Source organism: Pithys albifrons, chromosome 7 (assembly GCF_047495875.1).
Source record: "Pithys albifrons albifrons isolate INPA30051 chromosome 7, PitAlb_v1, whole genome shotgun sequence".
Lineage (NCBI taxonomy): Eukaryota > Metazoa > Chordata > Aves > Passeriformes > Thamnophilidae > Pithys > Pithys albifrons.
This window is the reverse complement of record NC_092464.1, coordinates 29,556,333-29,575,628: the sequence shown is the minus strand read 5'-3', so window position 1 is coordinate 29,575,628 and position 19,296 is coordinate 29,556,333. Positions and strand designations below refer to the sequence as shown.

Sequence of the window (19,296 nt, the reverse complement as noted above, 5' to 3'; positions counted from 1 at the left end):
TAATTATCTAGAAATAAGTTTGTTCTCCCTCTCTAAAGTCATAAGGGAATCAAGTAACTTTGGGCAAACACAAGTGCCGAAGGGGATAACATTAAACATTATTTTGGAAATACAGCATTCAGGAAACAACTCTTACGGTGGTTACTCCAAATATGTGTGCTATCCAAAGCAGAAGTTTTTGTTGTAAAATTTAAGCTAACAAATTACTTCAAAAGCACGGAGTGAGGCAATTGAAGATACTGTTTTGTAAAAACTCAATTTGTTTTCAGAAAACTAATTGAATTCTTTGCCTGCTATTTTTAACAGACATTATCGCAGGGAACTGTTCTTCTGCGAATTGGCTTTATCATTCTGTCCCTGGCCTCTTTTGGACTACTTATGGAGAACAAGTAAGATAAAAAACATGTTTTTTTTTTCTTTCATTATGAATTATTTGTAATTCTATGGAAATCTCAATTGTGTCAGAAATTATATTGATAAAGAAATACAGATACACTTGGACACATACGTTGTTTTCTGTAGACTAGAAAATAGCACATGACTAAGCCAGCACCTAAACTCAGGAGTGTTCCCATAGCAATTAGTGACTACATCTGTATTGCCCCTTGCAGAAAAGTTTTCGGATGGGTTAGTCATGTCTCCCATTGTGCTTGCATGTCTGCTGCTGGGCTTGGGACACTGGCAGCTGAGTGGGACCTGCCAGCTGTCTCAAGGATGTTCAAGGTCAGACTGCAACCCTATTGTGTCAGTCCTGTGTAGCATTCCATAGGTGCCAGATACAGTGATGGTATATGAGAAGCACACAATATAGCTCAGAGTAGACTCAAAAATATGTGGAAAATGGTGTAGATTAAGATTAAACTTCATCAGTATGGGTTCAAATTAAATGGGATATTGACTACACAAGTCCAGTAAGATATACATTATGAAGTAGCCTGTAAAGGCACTGTGGCCCTACATAAGAGTAAGTAGCAGCCACAATTTCTTAAACTATTTGCCCTGCCAGTGCAGAAATACGGAATGGAAGCTTCCTTTGAGACTAAGGTGCCACTACTGCTTTTCACCTGCTTTCATTGTATTTTCAGAAAGGAATACCTTTCACTTTTATAGCCTGTACATTTTCCTTCAGGTTAGGTTAAAATCTGCGAGCATACAATACATGTGTATAACTTCGGGAGTTAATAATGTGAATTAGTAAACATTTACAGAAATTGACCAATGAGAAGGTGTATACTATAAAAACTTGACTATAATGCTAAGAAAGATGACTTGATGTAAGTGCAGGACATCACAGACTAATTATACTTTCTGTTTTTCACTAAAGTTATGAAAGAATAGATTGGATGTTAATCTGAATTGATTCCGTTTTCTAGGTCCAAAGCAGGAATTTTGGAAATCATCCGTTGCTTAGTCTTCATAGGTGTGTACAAACTTGGCTACTTTAGGAGTCAGTTTCCTTTCTTGGGCTATGCATACGAGGTAAGAAATCTATTTCAAAATATCTGTGCTGATTACTCTAGATTTTTTTATCGTTATAGAAAAATCAATAACACTAATCCCAATTTATATTTTGCTTTCTTAATTTCTATTACATTATTTGAATATTATTTTTTGTCTTATCACTTTATTTTTCACTTTCTATGATTATTTTGTAAGAAAATTACTTGAGTTTGCTACAGAGGTGCCAATTTCCACTGAGACAAAAATCATGAAAGTGTATATTTACTATTTCTTGCAAAAATAATATATCACTGACCATATTCTTTGAAGTGAATAATGTAAATGCATTGCTGAATTTGAATTGTTTAATTCTCCTTTTATGGGAGAAAAATGGAAATGTTTGAAGTCTGGAAGACTTAAATGAAAAATGTTTTGTTCTGCACCTATGCTGTACCTTAGAAACATACTTTTAGCCATTGACAAAGAGAGGACACTAGTCTGATTCAGTATGGTTATGTGATTGCTTTTGTGTTCTTAGCGCTTGTTCTGTTTATGTCTTTAGCATTTTCATCTTTTTTTTTCAAGTACAGTCAGTATTTCGTGAGCCTCTTTGATATTATCAGAATCAAATAACAGTAATAATTAATATGGTTTCGATCTGAATAACATTACTGTGCTGCCGACTGTTGGTTACCAGCAAAGATTGTTATCAGTAAGGTTATGAATGAGTTGCTACACTAGTAGAACTGTTATCTGAAACTTCAGTTTTGGCTTAAAATCAGGAAAAAATCAAATAAAACAGTAGGGAATGAGACTCAACCAAGTTCAAAATGGTTCCTTTGACTTTAAACATCTGCAAAATTTATAGCAACCTTCCTAATTAGAGTTTTCTGGTAGTGGTGTCAATTTTCCTGCTTTTCTAATGGAACAGGCAAGAGGAAAATGAAGAATTTTGTGGGCCTGAGTTGTTTTTTGTTTTGTTTTTACCTGGAATAGGAATCAATAAATATTAGACAATATTTAAAGCTAGATAAATGCCTCTAATTGAGAATTGATTAATTTTTTCCCCATATTCTTACACTGTCAAAGCTTTGGTGCATAAATGAAGCAGTTATTGAATTCCTTTGATAAGAGTCTGCCAGAACTCAGCAGATATTTTAAGGGTTCTACTTGCTTAAATATAATATGGAAAATGTTTGTATTATTTCATGAGTAGCCTAATAAAGTAGACAGGCTTGTAGCAACAAATTGTTACATTTGGCAACTAATTCTGTAGGCTTTGAGATACAGCTTTCAGACTTGAATTATTTGGATATTCTAACTGAATTTTTGGAAAATTATATGTCATAATATATGCTCACTACTCGCTGACTTGTGTGTATTTGTACATGAAGGTCTCTCTTACTAAGAAATGAGTAGATGTAAAATTATCAGATTAATATATAGGGAATTTTGTAGCTTTCTATTCTTTCATGGAGAAGAAAACGTAATGAAATGGTTCTTACTCTGTGTATTACATGTTTCTGTCATTAAAAATTTAACTTTTGTGTCATCTTGAGTTCTTCTCTGCTGTATGTTCTTATCCTTTCTTTTGTATAATGTTTTTCCTTTTCTCCCTTATATTACAGTTCTTTGTTGCTCTTTTTTTAGTACTTTGTTTGGCACTGACTAGGTAGTCCATTTGTAACAAGAAACAGGAGTACCTTGCTTACAATTTTTCTTTGAAAATTCTGAAAATGTCTTTCAAATAATTTTCTGTTGGGGAGACCAGAATGGACAATGCTTCTTAGTTATGCAGATCTGTCCTCATTTGGAATTTATATTTGATCATAAATCAACAATTTGGTGATATCAATAGCTTTTGCAATCATAGAATAATAGAATAGTTTGGGTTGGAAGTGATCTATAGAGGTCAGCTAGTCCAATCCCCAGCAAGGAGCAGACACGTCTTCAACTATGTCAGGTTGCTCAGAGCCCAGTTCAACCTGACCTTGAATGTTTCCAGGGATGGGGCAACTGCCACCTTTCTGGGTGACTTGTTCCAGTGTTTCCCCATCTTTATCATAAAAAAATATGTTCCTTTTTGTAGTCTGAATGTTTTTGGTGAACTTCAGAGCATTCCCCATTTTAAAATAAGTGATCCGCTTTTGCTCTCAATGCATTATACAGTTTCTAGATTCATGTTAGACATGTTCTTATATGTCTAATGGCATTTATGTTAAAGAAAAGTTTGAGCAAAGAAAAACTGCTGGAGACAGTATAAACAAATAAACAAATTCTTTTCCCCAGAAATTAGGTCTAAGTTTTACCCTAAAATTATTTCTGTTCAACATTCAAACAAGCTATGTATCCTTAATATTATAATAGTATAGAAAAGTTTGACTATCATGTATGGCCTATAAATATAGAGATATCTTATATGCAATTTTAAAAATTTCTGCTGCATGTGTCCTGGTAAATTTTGTCTGCTTGCTTTTCAACCTCATGTGCTCTGTTTTGCTTTCACATACTCTTAAAAATTTTAAGAGGTGTGAATTAAAACATTTCTTTAATCTTTTTGTTTTCCCCATCTAAATATCCCTTCTTTAACATACACCTAGGTTTAGCTGGCTTTGATCTTTTTAATGTAATATTTCTAGTACTCATAACCTGTAATATGAAAAACATCAATGTTCTCCCTACATCTTTCTCCACATATGTTCCCAAATAAGCAGTGTTTAAGTAATTGTATCCAAAAATGAACATGCAACATCAAGTAAAAGAATTTCTGTTGAGTTGTTTTGTTTTGGGATGGGGGTTTTTTTGTGTATAAATTACGCCTTCCAGGGCATAATTACTTAAGGATGAAGAGAAATGAACTGCAAAAGACATGATGGCACTACTCAGTGTTTCTAGAATTTAACAAATAATTCTGTCCCAGAATTCTTAAACTAATGGTGCACATTGCAGCAAATAAATGCAAGACTGATTTTATCAATAGCATGTTCAATCATTACTGGAAAAGTATGTGACTTGTCCTATACATGTGGGATTTTTCTGTTACGGTGTTTATATGTTCATATTTCTCATGACTATTTTAGAGACATTAGATAAGATTTCAGACATAAATATATTTGCAATACTGTTTGCAGGGTATTTTAACTAGCAAAAATAGGTACCTTGAACTGCAAATGATTGCATTTGGCTCATAGGAAGGTCTGACAATTGTCAGAATTACTGCACTGGAGGAATTACGGCCTTCTGGGTGGAAACTAGATGGAAAATACAGAAGAAATGAAAGAAAACTAGGGGATCAGTGAGAGAAGGGAGAAGGAGGAAACAAGGAGTAAGCCTTTCCCACTTTGCCATTAAATTTGCTCAGATGGGCATGAAGAAAACAGCTAATGATGGCAATCTGAGGAGGAGGAGCAGTCCTGCCCTCTGGCTCTCTAGCCTTTTGCCCTCCTCACTGCCTTGGTAACTGGTTAGCCAGCTGGTCTGACTTAGGCAGCCAAAGAGTTTTCTTTAGAGTAATGATGCAACTTGCTGTGGAGTAAGAGAGGTTCTTAATGCTAAGGCCCCGGGAAGGGGGAAGTAAAATGAAGCTATAGGTGTAAATAGATGTAAAACTACAGTCCTAATATGGTTGTTAACTGTGTCTGCAGCTGAGTAAGAAAAAAAGCATTGGCTCTACTGATAATTTGACGTTGTGTGTTAGAAGCTTTTGTTTCATATGAAGATTATGTTAATTTTCTTATCATTTAAATATATAGTTTTCCCTGCTATTGTATTAGAAATCCTTCAATTAAATACTCATGGAGATCTCTCCCAATGCCCTTTTCTTCTCCAAACAGGAAAATACTTTGAAGTTATCATCATTACAAAAGCGACTGTGGGAAGTGGAATAGTGCATGTTTCGCAGCATGCATTTTCTGTTCTTTGTCCTGTATGTATTTCATATGAATGGTTAGATGAAAGTAATGGCGGGTTGGGGTTTGTTTGTTTGGGTTTTTATATTTTGTCTGTTTGTTTAAGAAAAACAGTGGTGATGTGGGAGGAAATTTTTAGATCCCAAGAAAATTGATTCTTGGGTGGAGGTCAGTGAAAACCTCAGCATTAGGTGCAGAAGTATATTTGACTGATTTGAAGAGCCAGTGTGTTTCTTTGTGAGAATTTGTGCTGCCACGTTCTATACTAGTTAGTTTTCTTTAGGCTGATTACTTCATGCCTGTGTAATGTGATGACTGTGTGTATTACTAAAGCCAAATCATTTTCTGTCAGACTGGGCCTGAAGCCTCCTAACCACCTGGAGGTAGCAGAAAACATTGGTTGGTGTTCAGTTATGTGACAGTTCAAAAGGCACGAGATGTAAAAATAAATCTGTGATGATGGTACACCTCTTCAAAGTGTTTCCATCCAACTGCTCTGGTTTGGCATCAGCCAGCATATTCCATGAGCTGAATTTGGTCAAGCACTGGCTGTTATTTGGCAGTAGTACTAATGAGGAGCAAGTAGAAATGAGAGCCATTGACATGTTGTTGGAACTCTTGTCTTAAATATTTTCACCAACTCTCACAGTGGCTGCAACTCAATACTAAGAAAGACTTTTAAACTGTGGGTTTAGGAGTGAGGAAGCTGGAGGAGGAAATAGATGTCTGTCTTGATGTGTTTGTTCATCTTTTACCTCTGTCACAGCCAAGGCATTGTATCTGAGAGTAAATCTTTTCACTCAGACTTCTCCTGCACTGCAACTTAATGGGCTGCCTGGTTATGACCACACTGGCAGGCATGTGTTAATTTAGAGAGAGGAAGGGAAAAATCTAGGGCAACTTTCATGGAGGAAAGGAGAGAAAAAGAGATTGTATACATGTGTGATGTTTTATATTAATAAGTTATTTTCTTTTTTGTTTTATGTGGGTGTGTGGTATATTAAAATATAACCAGTTTTGGAAGATATATAGAATCTTGTGCTTCAGGGTATAATTCAGCCCTTAACTAATGAAGGTAGAAATAACTTTTGTTGTGGTCAAACTGTTTATTTAGTCCTCCAGAGTATCTTAACTTGGTAGGTGCAGCTGTTGCAAAAACTTTTGGGGACAGTATTTTGTACAAAATGGAATGCTTCTCTGATCTTTTATGCAATTCTGGTGTTTCTTATGATATGGCAACTAATTGGTCTGGATAAAATATAAAATACCTCTTTATTAAAGAACTGATTTACTCTGTATCCTATGTTCCACAGAAGTCCCTCTTAAGGTGATATATTACTATACTACTCTTTTCTCCTTTCATCGTACAAAGAGTTCCTGTTACCTCTCTTGTTTCTTACTGTAATTTACCAGCATTAGAATACTGAGTTATGAGTACTGACTTAAAACAAAAATTTGCCCATAAGAACTTATTTCCACATCAGCAATGGTTTTCTGCTCTGTAGCATTTTTCCTTGGTCCCTCGTTATGATCATCTATGCCACATTTCAAAGAGCCGCATATCCCATATTTGGTTTCCATTAAGGTTAAAGCTCCATGCCCTGTGCTGTGATTTACAGCCTCAGCATTTATGCAGCTTCTCTGCCATAACTAGATTGGCTGGTGTATTTCAGATGTGTTTTAGAAATGAAACTGGGAATGGAAGGAAACTCTACTGCCTTATGATAAAAAGCCTTGTCAACACACATGGAATTAAACAAACATGAATTGTAATCAGTTGTTTTTCTATGTTAGCTTCATTCAGAGAAGTGCACTATGCCATGCAGTGTATCCAAGGGACTGGACTTTTAATATTCTTGACAACTGCCCTAAGGGGAATAATGTCCCTTAGAAAAAGTCACAGTAAAATCTGGCAGTAGATTAAGTTAGTTTCCACTTAGGTGTGACAGCATAGTCATTACTGATTTTAGACTTAGCCAGTTTGAGAGTCGGCTTCACCACCATCAACTTAAGACCATGATGTATAGTTCCAGATGCTCTGGCCAATTGACCGTAAAATTGCTCCCCATTTCTGGCAGAGCAGTTGAGCTGGAGCTTTTAAAATATCCACTCCCTGAGCTCAACACCCTCCCCCCTTTGCTTAAAAGCTGCTCATTATTCTTCTTCTGCCCGCTGATCTTAGCAAAAGAAAAACTTCTGGAATCAATTAGAAGTGTCTGCACTTGATGAGATTTGCACGTGAGTTTAGAATTGCGAGGCTTTGATAGTGTCAGCCAACAGCTGCAGTTTCAGGTGGTAAAATCGGGGAAGGAATTTTCCAGGGTTTATTTACAATCATAAAATAAAACAAAAATCAAGACAAGTTGGAAACCATCTAATGTGTTGTTAAAATGAAGCCTGAATTGGGTTATATATTTATTTTGTCTGCAAAAAAAGTAAACTGATGGTTTATTATCAGGATCTTTTCAATTACCTTGCAATTACTAGGCTGTATAGAGCATTTGTAATAACATGCAAGCTATGATCTGCTTGCTGTAGTTCTAACTATCAAAGAAGCATCTGCTATTATTTTTATCACTTTAATTGCTTGACAAGACAAGCAGGTAGTCATACTTAATAGAAATCAGAAGCATGCAGTCAAAGATAAAGCCAAGGTAGTACTCTGAAGATAGAAAATACATGTTTATGTATGCTATCTGAAATTTTGTGATTTTTTTTCTGTCAACACTCACACTCATAAAGTTTGTTTTCTGACCCTTCTCAGCCCAAAGCACTTAGTGATTGGCTTGAAGCTGTACGCGGTGTTTGCATTTTAAAGATAACAGCCATGCCAAATGGATTATTAATGTTCAGTTATACGTCTGAGGGTGCCTCTGCAAAAGTGAAGCTGTACCGTTTCTCACACATTGTTATTGATCTGATTTGGTTCATAAGTAAAAGCATATTTTTTCTAAAAGCAGGAATGCTACAAATTCCATGAAACTGCATTCTTTTGTATATTGTAGTAACATATGGATAATGATAGAAATCTTCATACCAGTGAATTGCTTCACCAACATTTGTCCCTGGCAACAACTGAGATATTCCACATGGGTAAGATGTTTCTGTCTGTGAAATTGCAATTCCAGTACTAGAGTATTAACTAGCAAATTTTTAAATTTTTGTTGTTGTTGTTAATGCACAAATGTGTCAATTTGTTTCATTCCTGGTTTCTTCCACAGAGGAAATCTAATCTGCAGAGTATTTCTTAATTAATTTTTTTCTCCCTTTAAAGTGCTTGAAGTATTCTCAGTGAAGAAACTCTCAGAGAATGCATGTTGGCAGTATTAGTTATCTGTGTTAGCACACTGGCACCTCTGCATCACAACACAAGCAGTGCTGGCATACACTCGAGCGAGAGGCAGGCATAGGGACAGACTTTTTGCTGTTTGGGCTCTGTAGTAAAGGTGCAAAGGCAGTTGAAGCTGACATGTGTTTCCTACTCTTGACAGCGCCATTGCTTGCTGGTCAGTTTACACTCTCATAAAGTTGATTTACAGTTATAGTATAGCGTACATTGCAATCTCTAAGAGTCAAAGGCAGAGTAATAAAGAATGGGTTATTCCTGTGTTCTGAATGAAAGATACATGCACGTTGTGTGAGGAGCAGCAGAAGATGCAGTCTGATGACTGTAGAAGGTATACCCCAACCGCATCGAACACCCTGGAATGGGGAGCCTTCCAGCACCACTGTGCATGGTCAGCATGTGTGTGTTCCCTGGGACCTGGCTGTCTTTAGCCCATCACACTCACACGCATGTTTGTCCTTGTTAGGACAACCTGATACACAAAATTAAATAGCCTACCACCAAAGCTATTGTAACAAGCAGGTGGAAATTATCCTAATCTGAAGGTAAGGAGAGCTATATCTTGGTTTGGCAGATATAAGGTGACCACAAAGACCCAACCTAGTATTTAAAGCATTTTGGGTATTTCTGTCTAATAAGATATAAACAGAGAAAACCCAAATGTAAAAAACACATGCAGCCAGGGTAACTCAATGTTTACTCTTGCAAGGGAAATGGAGGTACAAGACCCTTTTTCCCATAAATGTCCCTTCCCACTTCTGTAACAGTAAGCAGAACGTGGCAGCTGTGAAAGCTTTTCTACAACAGAATGTCCATGTAGGATGCACAGAATGAGACTGTAATAGAGGCCATTGGAAATCTAAATCATTGCCTGTATGTTGGAAAGCAGAAATTTATTCAAAATCTTCTATAATATGTTTTATTACTTCTTTTTAAATCATGAATTCTGTCTTTTCCATAGTCTTTTTTTTTTCCCTGAAACTTCTTACGAACAAAGAAGGAAAAGCACAGTAAAAGTCAAGCCTCTGTTTTCTTACTGGCAGCACCTGAAATAACCACAGAGACTGACCCTAGTTTGTCGCATCTTGGTCATTGAATGCTAAATTCGAACCAGCCAGTCCCTTTTGTCTAAAGTGGATAGTAGATCCGAAAGATAAAATTAAGCCATTATCTGTGCTGTGATTTATTTTCTTTATTACTGCCTTGTTGTATCATTCCCTTGTTCAAGTTCTGTTTTCTGTGATGTTTAGTCAGAGAATAAGGGAACATGGAGAAAGCAATAACGCTATATTTGAGTATTGCGCAGCACAAAGAGAGTGTTTTAAAATTTTTTCTCCTGTCAATTCCAAATACAAATTGCCTGATGAAAGAAGATTAGCAAATGATATGTTTAACAACTGATTACCAAATGCAGAACACACAAAACATTTTGTATATTTAAAAGTTAGAAATAGGCATTGTGAGAAAAATGTAAAGCTCTAGTTACCATTTGAAACCAAGGCAAAATAATGCAGCAACCCCCTGTAGAGTCTGGGAGTGATCACATCTGTCCTGACAGAATTTATTTTGTTTATCTTCATGTGGAACCCATGAAATGCCTGGAATAGGTTGTTTATTTTGCTGTTTGGAAGCTAACACATAGTTGAAAATGCCTGGTTTTAGTTTGAATATTTTAGATTTTATGGAGAAAAGGATGCTATATTTTGTCCTTAGCCATTACCTGACTTCATTGCACATATGCATATGACTATAGATCTCTAGATCTATTAATTTCTCTTGTTGACTTCAGGTAGGCTGTCTACAAAGAGTGGTCAGATATTAGGAAACAAATAAAAGTGGCAGTGAAGCAGGATGCTAAGAAGCAGAATCTGGCCACTGCCTGCATTGTTTTATACCTACATGTCTTCATAGCTCTTTCTGCTTCCCTTTGTCTGAGACCAACCTAGTTAAATTATGACATTTTAGGGAAAATACCTGCCTTTGTATACATAAAAGGACCTGACCCACTCCATGTAAGCAGTGAATAGAGTTGCCATCATCCTAGTTAAATTCCTGGTCATTTTTTTCCTAGACTTACACGTGAAGCCTGTTAAACAGTTGCATGATTTGGAAAACTCAGGGTTTTTTCTATGTGTACATAATATTTTTAAGTTCTCTGTTGTCATCAGCTGAGAGCATTATAGCACAGGATGTGTTAAAGAATATAGTTCTAACATCTTAGTTGGCCATCTTTGCTTCTAATGACAGTTTTGACCTAAACTGAATCCATTCCAAATGTATCCTCCATACTATGTGTATGGACTGCCATTAGCTTCTGGGGTTATCTGAGGCTTATTGAAATGCATCCCCCACCGTAAAACACATAAAAAGCTGAAATTCATCTGTCAGATTTGTGGATTGGACTTAAAAATATGTTACCAAGATATAACAACTGAGAAAGAAGGGCTTCATAAATTTTAAAAATTAGGCTATAACTTTCTAGAATTTGTCATGCCCTCTAGATAGCAGTCTAAAATGTGCAGTTTGCAGAATAAACACAACATATGCTTTGTTTTACAAACACTGAAAAAAATTGAGACTTTTCTAAATAAAAGGATACAATACTCCCTTCTCCTCCTCTTCCCTATTACTTTTGTTTTTAAAAATCTAAATGTGAAATACAAAAAGATACTAAAGGAAAATGGAAAGGATTAAGGGAAATTTTATTTTCTAGTTCATTAACCAAATCAAAATAAAATAACACCTACAAAACATTTTTAGATCCATGAAAACTGGAAAGTTCTTCACTTCTTTTGCAAAATGGAAGACAAACAGTAACTGAGAGGTTGGAGGTGGAGTTGGAATGTTTCATTCTCCCTGGGCTGATATGTTTTTATTTCACTTTAAGTTTTGGGGCTTTTACCCCACTATTACAAAATAAAAAAGAGTCAAAGGACACAACAAATTTTTGGCCAAACAAAAACATCTCACTGAAATGTCCCTGCTTAAAGTCAAAAATCTTCAACTTGCTGTGAGTTCATTAATCTTGAAATAACACATTTCAAGAAATAAATTATTTCATTTAATTGTCCTATCTCTACTTCTAAGAGCAGAGATAAATGTGTTTCATTTAATGGCTATCTGAAAATCTTGCTGTTGAACTAAGAAGATTTCTATTAACAAAGTGAACGTGGTTGTTAAGAAAGCAAAAACTGTCTAATTTTAGCGCAGTCCTAGGTATTGGTAGAATATTAGTGCCTTGGGTTCAGATCAGCTTTTTTACACCCTGTTTTATTTCTATTCTTATACATTACCCAAGAGTAGCTCACTTGAAACAGATAAAGATTTCTAGAGTACTCTGATTAAGAATAATAATAGAACCAATAAAGGTTTTTTTTTACAACTTGGTTCTGTAAACTTGATGTTTTCAAGTATCTTACTGGACTATTTATCACCTTCTAAATAATTTCTAATTTCTGCCAAGTTCTCATAAAAAGTCTCAATCCACTAAATTAATCGAATCTGCTCATTCCAGTGATGTAAAACTCATGGTTTCACTCCTGGCTAGTGGAGAATTAAGAAGGAGAAAACAGGTTCTTTAGTGGATCCAGGTTTATTTTTTTGGCTTTGTAAGCTCTCTGGCTTTCAGAACTTATTAGCATCAAATAAAAATCAAAAGCATCAGATTGCAAAACTAACAAAAATACTAGCTGTGAAAGCCGCATGCAAGCAAAATTGGTCCATTTTTCCTGGACAGTCCACATAAAACCTGCTCAACCAAATACTTTACATCCTTTGCTGTTTTATTTTGGTCTTTTTTGAGATCAAATTACTTGATCTTCATGATTTTATTTTTCTTTGTACAGTAGTCCATACTATTAAAATCTACACAAAAGCATATTGTGACTGTAAAATACTTGGGCATATATGCCTATAATTTCAAAGAACCCATAACAGATTTGGCAGCAGAGATTCTGACTTTCAGAACTCTACATGTGTGGACAAATGTTAGCCTTAAACATAGTCTTTAGAATGTAAATCATCTTTGGAAAACTGTTGTTGAAAGGAAACCATGTTGTTAGCTTAATTGTTAAGAAAAAAGCTAGGCTCGATACCTGTCAAAATTCTGCTGTCCGTCTATTTGTTTCAAAGAAAACTCACCTAAGAGTTTTGCCTTAAGTACAAAGTGTGGTCTTTTTTGGGGGAAGGACTTGGAAACTGGTGACTGTCAAGTATATTATCAAATGCAGCATTATTTTTGAACAAATTGTGCATATTCCAATATTAGCCAAAGTGGAGTGGAAAGAAATGGCAGGGGCAGTGGCCCTCTCCAATCCATGCAGGGCACAGCTGGTCCACCTGTAATGATCTAGGAGACAGGTGGGCTGAGGATAGAAAGTAGGGAGGATCTATATATTCTCCCAAACTCCTTTTATTACTTCTTTTGTTAAGGAGCTGAATGATAAGAAATTGCTTATGTGAACCCTGCAATATTGTAGAATTCAAACTTTACAATGAGAGTGGGAAATGAGAGAAGAGCCTTGGGTTTATGGAGCATTACCTGCAAAGCTTATATTACATCTTTCCAGCCCAGATGCCCTGATTTCTAAAGTATATAGTCATGTCATTGAAGACAGATTATCTCATTGTAGTTTGGGGACCAGATCATGGAATCATAGTTGGATATGCTATAGGCGCATGCTAATCTTATCTCCCAAGTGGTCATGAGTGGTCATGAGTTCCCGAATCAGTGATTTAAACCTAAATGTGGTGCAAGACTCTTCTGTCATGAACTACAGAGAAGACATTGCTTTCGTTAATATTCATTAGCAGAAGTTTTCTCCCTTAAAATTTGTATGAAGTCATCTAAATTGCAGGTTCTGCCAATGTTATACTAATGCCAGGCAAGAACACTGTATGACTTTTCTCCACCATCATTTCCCTATTACAGTTAATGCAGTCCATCTTACTGAAAAGAAAAAGCTATTGCCACTACACCTCTTAAATTATTCTGAAGCTGCCAGCTGTGCCATTTGCCTTTGATCCTTTCTTTCATGGTAATTGTCATGCTGAAAGGTAAAACTAAAAAATATTCTGTACAAAGTGCCACCTCTTTATACTTCTGGAGGCTATTTGTCTTCATGAGATTTCTGCAGATTTTACATGCTATTAAGAGTCTTCTCTATGTGTTATTGCTGCCATCAAGTGCAATTATATAATTATGCATGTGTAACTATTCATGTACAGTAATTTTTAAGTAATGCCAGCTCTCTGGAGCTGAAGCATTTTCATAATTCTTGACTTAAAAATAACACTTAGCATTACATGAAATGCATGAAACACCTGTTTTGTTGGTTGTTTTTTTTTTTGATGGGAGCTAAAAAAGTTAAAAAAATTCTGGTTGAATATGTACTTTGAAGTATGTTGCTGACTAGAAGTATAGATTACCTTGTTAATAGATGAAATTTGGTAGTTAGGGACTTGCTTTCATGTGTCTTTACTCTCCCTGATGAGATAATTGAGAAAAACTGTGGAGTCATCAATGTAAGTAAATCTCTCCAGTAATGCAAACAATTATATTTATCTTACAGATATTATTACATGCTGAGAGAAACACCTCTAAGATGTTCTTCTCACTAATGTGGTTTTATCAAATGCTATTCAAATATGAAAATTTAGACAAGTTCTGTTTCAAAATATTTAGAGAAGAAAATACAATTGTTTATTTAGTGCTTTAGGAATCTCATTTTACCATTTCGGTGGCTTTGACCTTTGCTGTATTAAGGAGATCCTGAAGCATCACGTTGTGCATTCAGTCTACAATAGCAAATTAGTATTTTACTGTACCAATGAGAGGTTGGACTGCCAGTATAAAAGCACTTAATCGCTACATTCACTGTTTGCAATGTGCTGTTTAATAATAAATATTTCCTTTATTTGGTCTGAAGTGCAACTAATTGGCATCCAGGTATTCTAACAGTTGTACAAGATGCTGTCAAGTCCCAAAACAAAGCATTAGTCCTGCTTCAGGGATATACAATGTGAACATGAGTTGAAAGGCAGCAGGTAAAAGTGGACAAGTATTAGGACCATAAGAGAAGAAATCACAAAGTACTTGTCTGGAAATTGAGCACGTTCGTGATAGGAGTGAACACATTCAGTTCACGGAACAGAGAGGTACGCTGAAAAGATCTTTAAAATGTTGAACACTAACTTACTTTTAAAAAGGGAAATGTACATAGAGAGGAATATCATAGCCAAAGGGACAGTCCAGAAACCATTCATTTCAGTAGCATTCTTGGTGGACATCAGTGAGGTATAAAGGTTTTGGCAGAGAGAATAGTTATATTAAAGATATGTGATGACAACGGCCTGAATGAGAACTTTAGATAAGCATAGTTATCTCTGGTGTGTTGTTAGAAAAGAATCTGTGCGTGTGGATGTAGAGAGTCTCAGAAGAGGTGGGAATTGAAGATCATATATAAAGAGTGATGACTGTTATGATGATATCTAGAATTACAGGGAAAGGAGGAGGTAAAATTTAGTTTAAAATGGAGGAGATAAAGAATTTAAACTATGTGTAACCTAAGCTAACATTCAAACACACAGTAATATTGGGAAGGATGGAATTTATTTGGTAGAGAGAGGGACATGCAGCTTGAAGAGATGAGTGGATTCTGCATGGAGATGATATTATTTGTGCTTGCATTAACAGTATCTAGAGAACTACAGAAACAGAACAAGGACAAAACTTGCACAGAAATGGTAGATCTGAACTGTACATGATGGCGTAAAAACTTAATGTTGCTGAGCCCCACATAATGGCGTAAACTACATTTATAACATTATTTCTTTATGTGAGATCTACACAATAGATCTTTTGAATAAAAGCAAAACCGGTAGAAATATGTTTCATTTAAAGAAAATGTCAAATATGCAACAGATGAATAGATTTATCCTTCCTGAATTCATGGTGGTAAGATTTTATTTTTTTTTAAACACAAGTGAATTTTTCTGGCAACTGGGACCAAGTCTGATCCCTGGTCATTTGGCAATAGAGTGATCTAGTACTACAAAGATATTTTACTATTGTCAGAAAGAATTCATGTGTGAGATAGCAATTGTTCAGCCAACAATGTCTTCTGCCAAAGCACAAATTAATTGAAGTAGCATTGATAATTTAGTAAACAATGTTTATGAAAAATCACTATCCAGAAGCATCAGGGTGCTAAATAGGATTTAAATCTTTGCTGTGCTGACTGGTGTGTGCAAAAACATACAGACACTTCCATTTAATCTGGGCAAAGATTCATTAGCTCTCTTCATATGAAAAAGTGCCTTCTAAAATAAACCTTAGTGTTTCAAAACATTTACAGAAAGAAGGAAAGAGCTAACTCCATAGAAAACCTGAAGGAATATATGACCATACAATAAAAAAAGGTTTCAGGAGAGAACTTCAAATAACTGAAGTACTAGTGAGACATAAGGACACTGGAAAACTTTATGATGGGAAGGAATGAAGAAAAATAGAGTGATGAAGTTGTGTGAAAGAATTTAATACAATTAAAGGAAGGAAAAGAGAAAGCAACATTTTTGAGGCAAATCAAAAATGTTATGGAAAAAAATTTGTTGCTAAATGGTACTGCTGTCACATGTTTCTAGAAATCAAAAGTTAATATTTACTGGACTGTTTTCATGTGGTAAAACAGTGGTAAAATGAAAGTGAAAATCAATCAAAACAACTTGAGAAGTTTCATAACAGCAAGTTTGGTACAATTTTGAAAAAGTGAATAGCATTTAAAAGTGAGATAATCTGAGCTGCTGGGGTTTTTTCTACGCAGGAGAGAATGAAGATATATAGGCAAACATTTATGGTGAAAAAGCTACACACTCCCTTTGAAAATGTGTTTATTTTTTAACAGCTGTAAACCTATGTAGGATTTGGGACTATTCTGGGTGATTTACCATGCCCGAGGGAATGGATCTAAAGTTTCACTATGACAAATGTAGAGATGCTCTTTTTCTTGCAGTAATTTAATATATGCATGCATTTTCAGAGGTAGAAGATGTTACATATTGACACACATTTTTATAGATTATAGAACCCAGATGAAATTATTAGCTTCTTGAAGAGCAATGCAGTAGGGAAAGCCTTAGATGATGATAACAACTACTGTGAAGTTTTGCATTTGATACTGCTATTTAAAATAGCTATAGTATGTACTTTATATGTGAGGGAAAAAACATAACTTGGAAATATTTGCATCTGACAGGTCTATTTTAGGTAAAAGACATAGATTGTTTAGGTGCTAGTGAGAAGTGTGAATATTATGATTGGCTACCGCACAGAAACTTGCAGACAGGTAGTATGTGGGGAGCAAATGAATTGCTACTGTGTAAGCTTAAAACTGTAGATGCAAAAGCTAAAATAATATTTACCTATACATGGTATAATGAATCTTTATTGGCAACTGGTATTCACAGACTATTTGAAAGGCAGTATTGGCCAGACACAAGTTACTTGGCAGAAGTCTTGCCTAGTATATATTTGCAGAGCCTGTCTGAATAAGGATGCTGGCACGTTTATCCTGATTTCTATTCCAGGTGACAAACTTCTGTCCAAGCATATGAGTGACCAAATATTTTCCACTGGAATCTGGGCACTGTAAAATTTCTGAAGCTGAGTAGAAAAATTGCAGGATTTGCTTAAACTGTAATAGTCTCTGCATACCAAGGTGATGGCAAAATATTTCCACTTGGACAACATCAGGGTGAACTGTGCTGAATTTAACGAAACATTTTCTGGAATAATGATGGTATTTGGTTGCCACTTGTCAGTGGCATCTTCTCTTAACCTAGAAGCTGTGATCACTATAGTCTTCAGTTAATTTCTGCATGAAAATTAAGCAATAGCATGGAAAATACTGTGCTAACTTTATGTACCAAAGCAAACACTTTGGTTCAAACCAGATGAAAGCTATACCCCTAACCACATTAGCTTATTTTTTTCTGATGCAAAGCCAATTAAAAAATGGAATAGTTTCCATTAGTTTATTTGTCTTTCCTGGAGCAATTACAATTGCTAAACTTTCCTAAACTATAGAAATGTGGAGTCTCCCCTTGTGACAAGTTGTTTAAATTTATAACTAAAGTTAGCATTTCCATCTCAAATAAAAGCCAAACAGACATTTAATTATGGTGCGTGACATTTCTGACTAAAATAGAGCCAACAGAGCCTGTCAGACAGCCCTCATTGTTCATGGATTTTGAACAAATTGGGGATCTGTGAATTTATAACCAGGTTTTTCTCTACTATTGTTTAAAATAGCACACATGGAAAACACGCCATGGGTGTGTTGTAATTCAGCTTTAATGATGTAACACTTGGTTTCAGTCAATTGTTGGAGGATTGCAGTAACACTGTTTTAGTGCTTCAGACGTTGCATGTTCCTTAGCAATTATAGTCCAGCTTTCAATAATGGCTGTTGGCGGGGTATCCACAAGTGAAGTCATAGCAATTTTGAAAAAGAGCTAATAAAAATACACCTGCCTTGTAGTGGAAAATGAGCCTTTAATATCTTTGCTTTGAAGTTGAGCGAAGCCCACAGCATTAGCTAACAGATACCAGTATTATGATGCAGTAATCTGCTCCCCCAGGGGAAGTCAGGGGATTGAGGTATGAAAGGCTACTATTTTCTAGTCACATATTTTTAGTCACCATAAGATCATGAAGGAAGAATGGGAATAACAAGGTGATACTAAAAACTGGAAGGGGTGTTAGCTATAAAGTTAGGCCTATGCAGAGCCATCCCAAGATATAATTTAGAGATGCTACATCTTAAGTGATGTATAATGAGTCAGTTGTTAGTTTTAATACAATTAATTATTCAAATATATCGAAGTCCATTTTTTGTTGAAATATTATGGAATATTACGGAATATTAAAATAGCATTAAAAAAAAGAATGAGGTGGTTTTTTTCTCATGCAACTTCTCAGCTTTCTATTCTGGATCAGTTTAGCTTTCAACAACATTTTTCACAGCCACTGAATATGTGCAGCCATTAATAATCCTCAGTTGGGTTTCTTCACCAAATGATCTAGGGTCGATTCTTTTTGTCCTTTTTTTACATTTTCTTTTATATTCTCTCCTGATATACTTCATATGTTTTGAATTCTTCTTTTTAGGAAGCATACGTGGTTACATCCTCGTGGCATATACAGTCAAGTTCTGTGTCTTTCTAGAGCAGTCCATAGTGCAGTAGTTGTATGCAGTTATAAACTTGTGTTTGGAAGACATGTAACAAAATATATTTTCAATAAATGATGGGAAAAAAATCCAACCTCTTTAAATAATTCCTAAATAAGGATAAGAACTTGGGGGATCTGTTCCTACCTTTTACTAAATTAGTCACTGCTTAGGCAAATGACAGAACCTTTCTTTAACTGAGTGGAAAATGCATCACACAATGCCCACATTATAATGAGTTTTGATTACTGTTTTAGGAAAGACCCTCTAGAATTACCCTATCAAAGGGCTTGAGCAACTGGAAATTACATGGTCGAAAGAAAACAGTCACCCGTGTCCATGTTGGTTTTTCTTTTTTGCACAAAACTTCATTGCC

General features: G+C 35.5%; 1 protein-coding gene across 1 annotated transcript in view; it reads left to right on the top strand.

Moving 5' to 3' along the window:
* Nucleotides 1–19,296, top strand: part of AGMO (alkylglycerol monooxygenase) — a 183,304-nt gene that overhangs the window by 104,055 nt on the left and 59,953 nt on the right. Inside the window, exons 11-12 of the mRNA XM_071559974.1 lie at nt 307–389; nt 1,374–1,479. Of these exons, the coding sequence (XP_071416075.1) occupies nt 307–389; nt 1,374–1,479 (189 nt within the window). The remainder of the gene's footprint in view (nt 1–306; nt 390–1,373; nt 1,480–19,296) is intronic.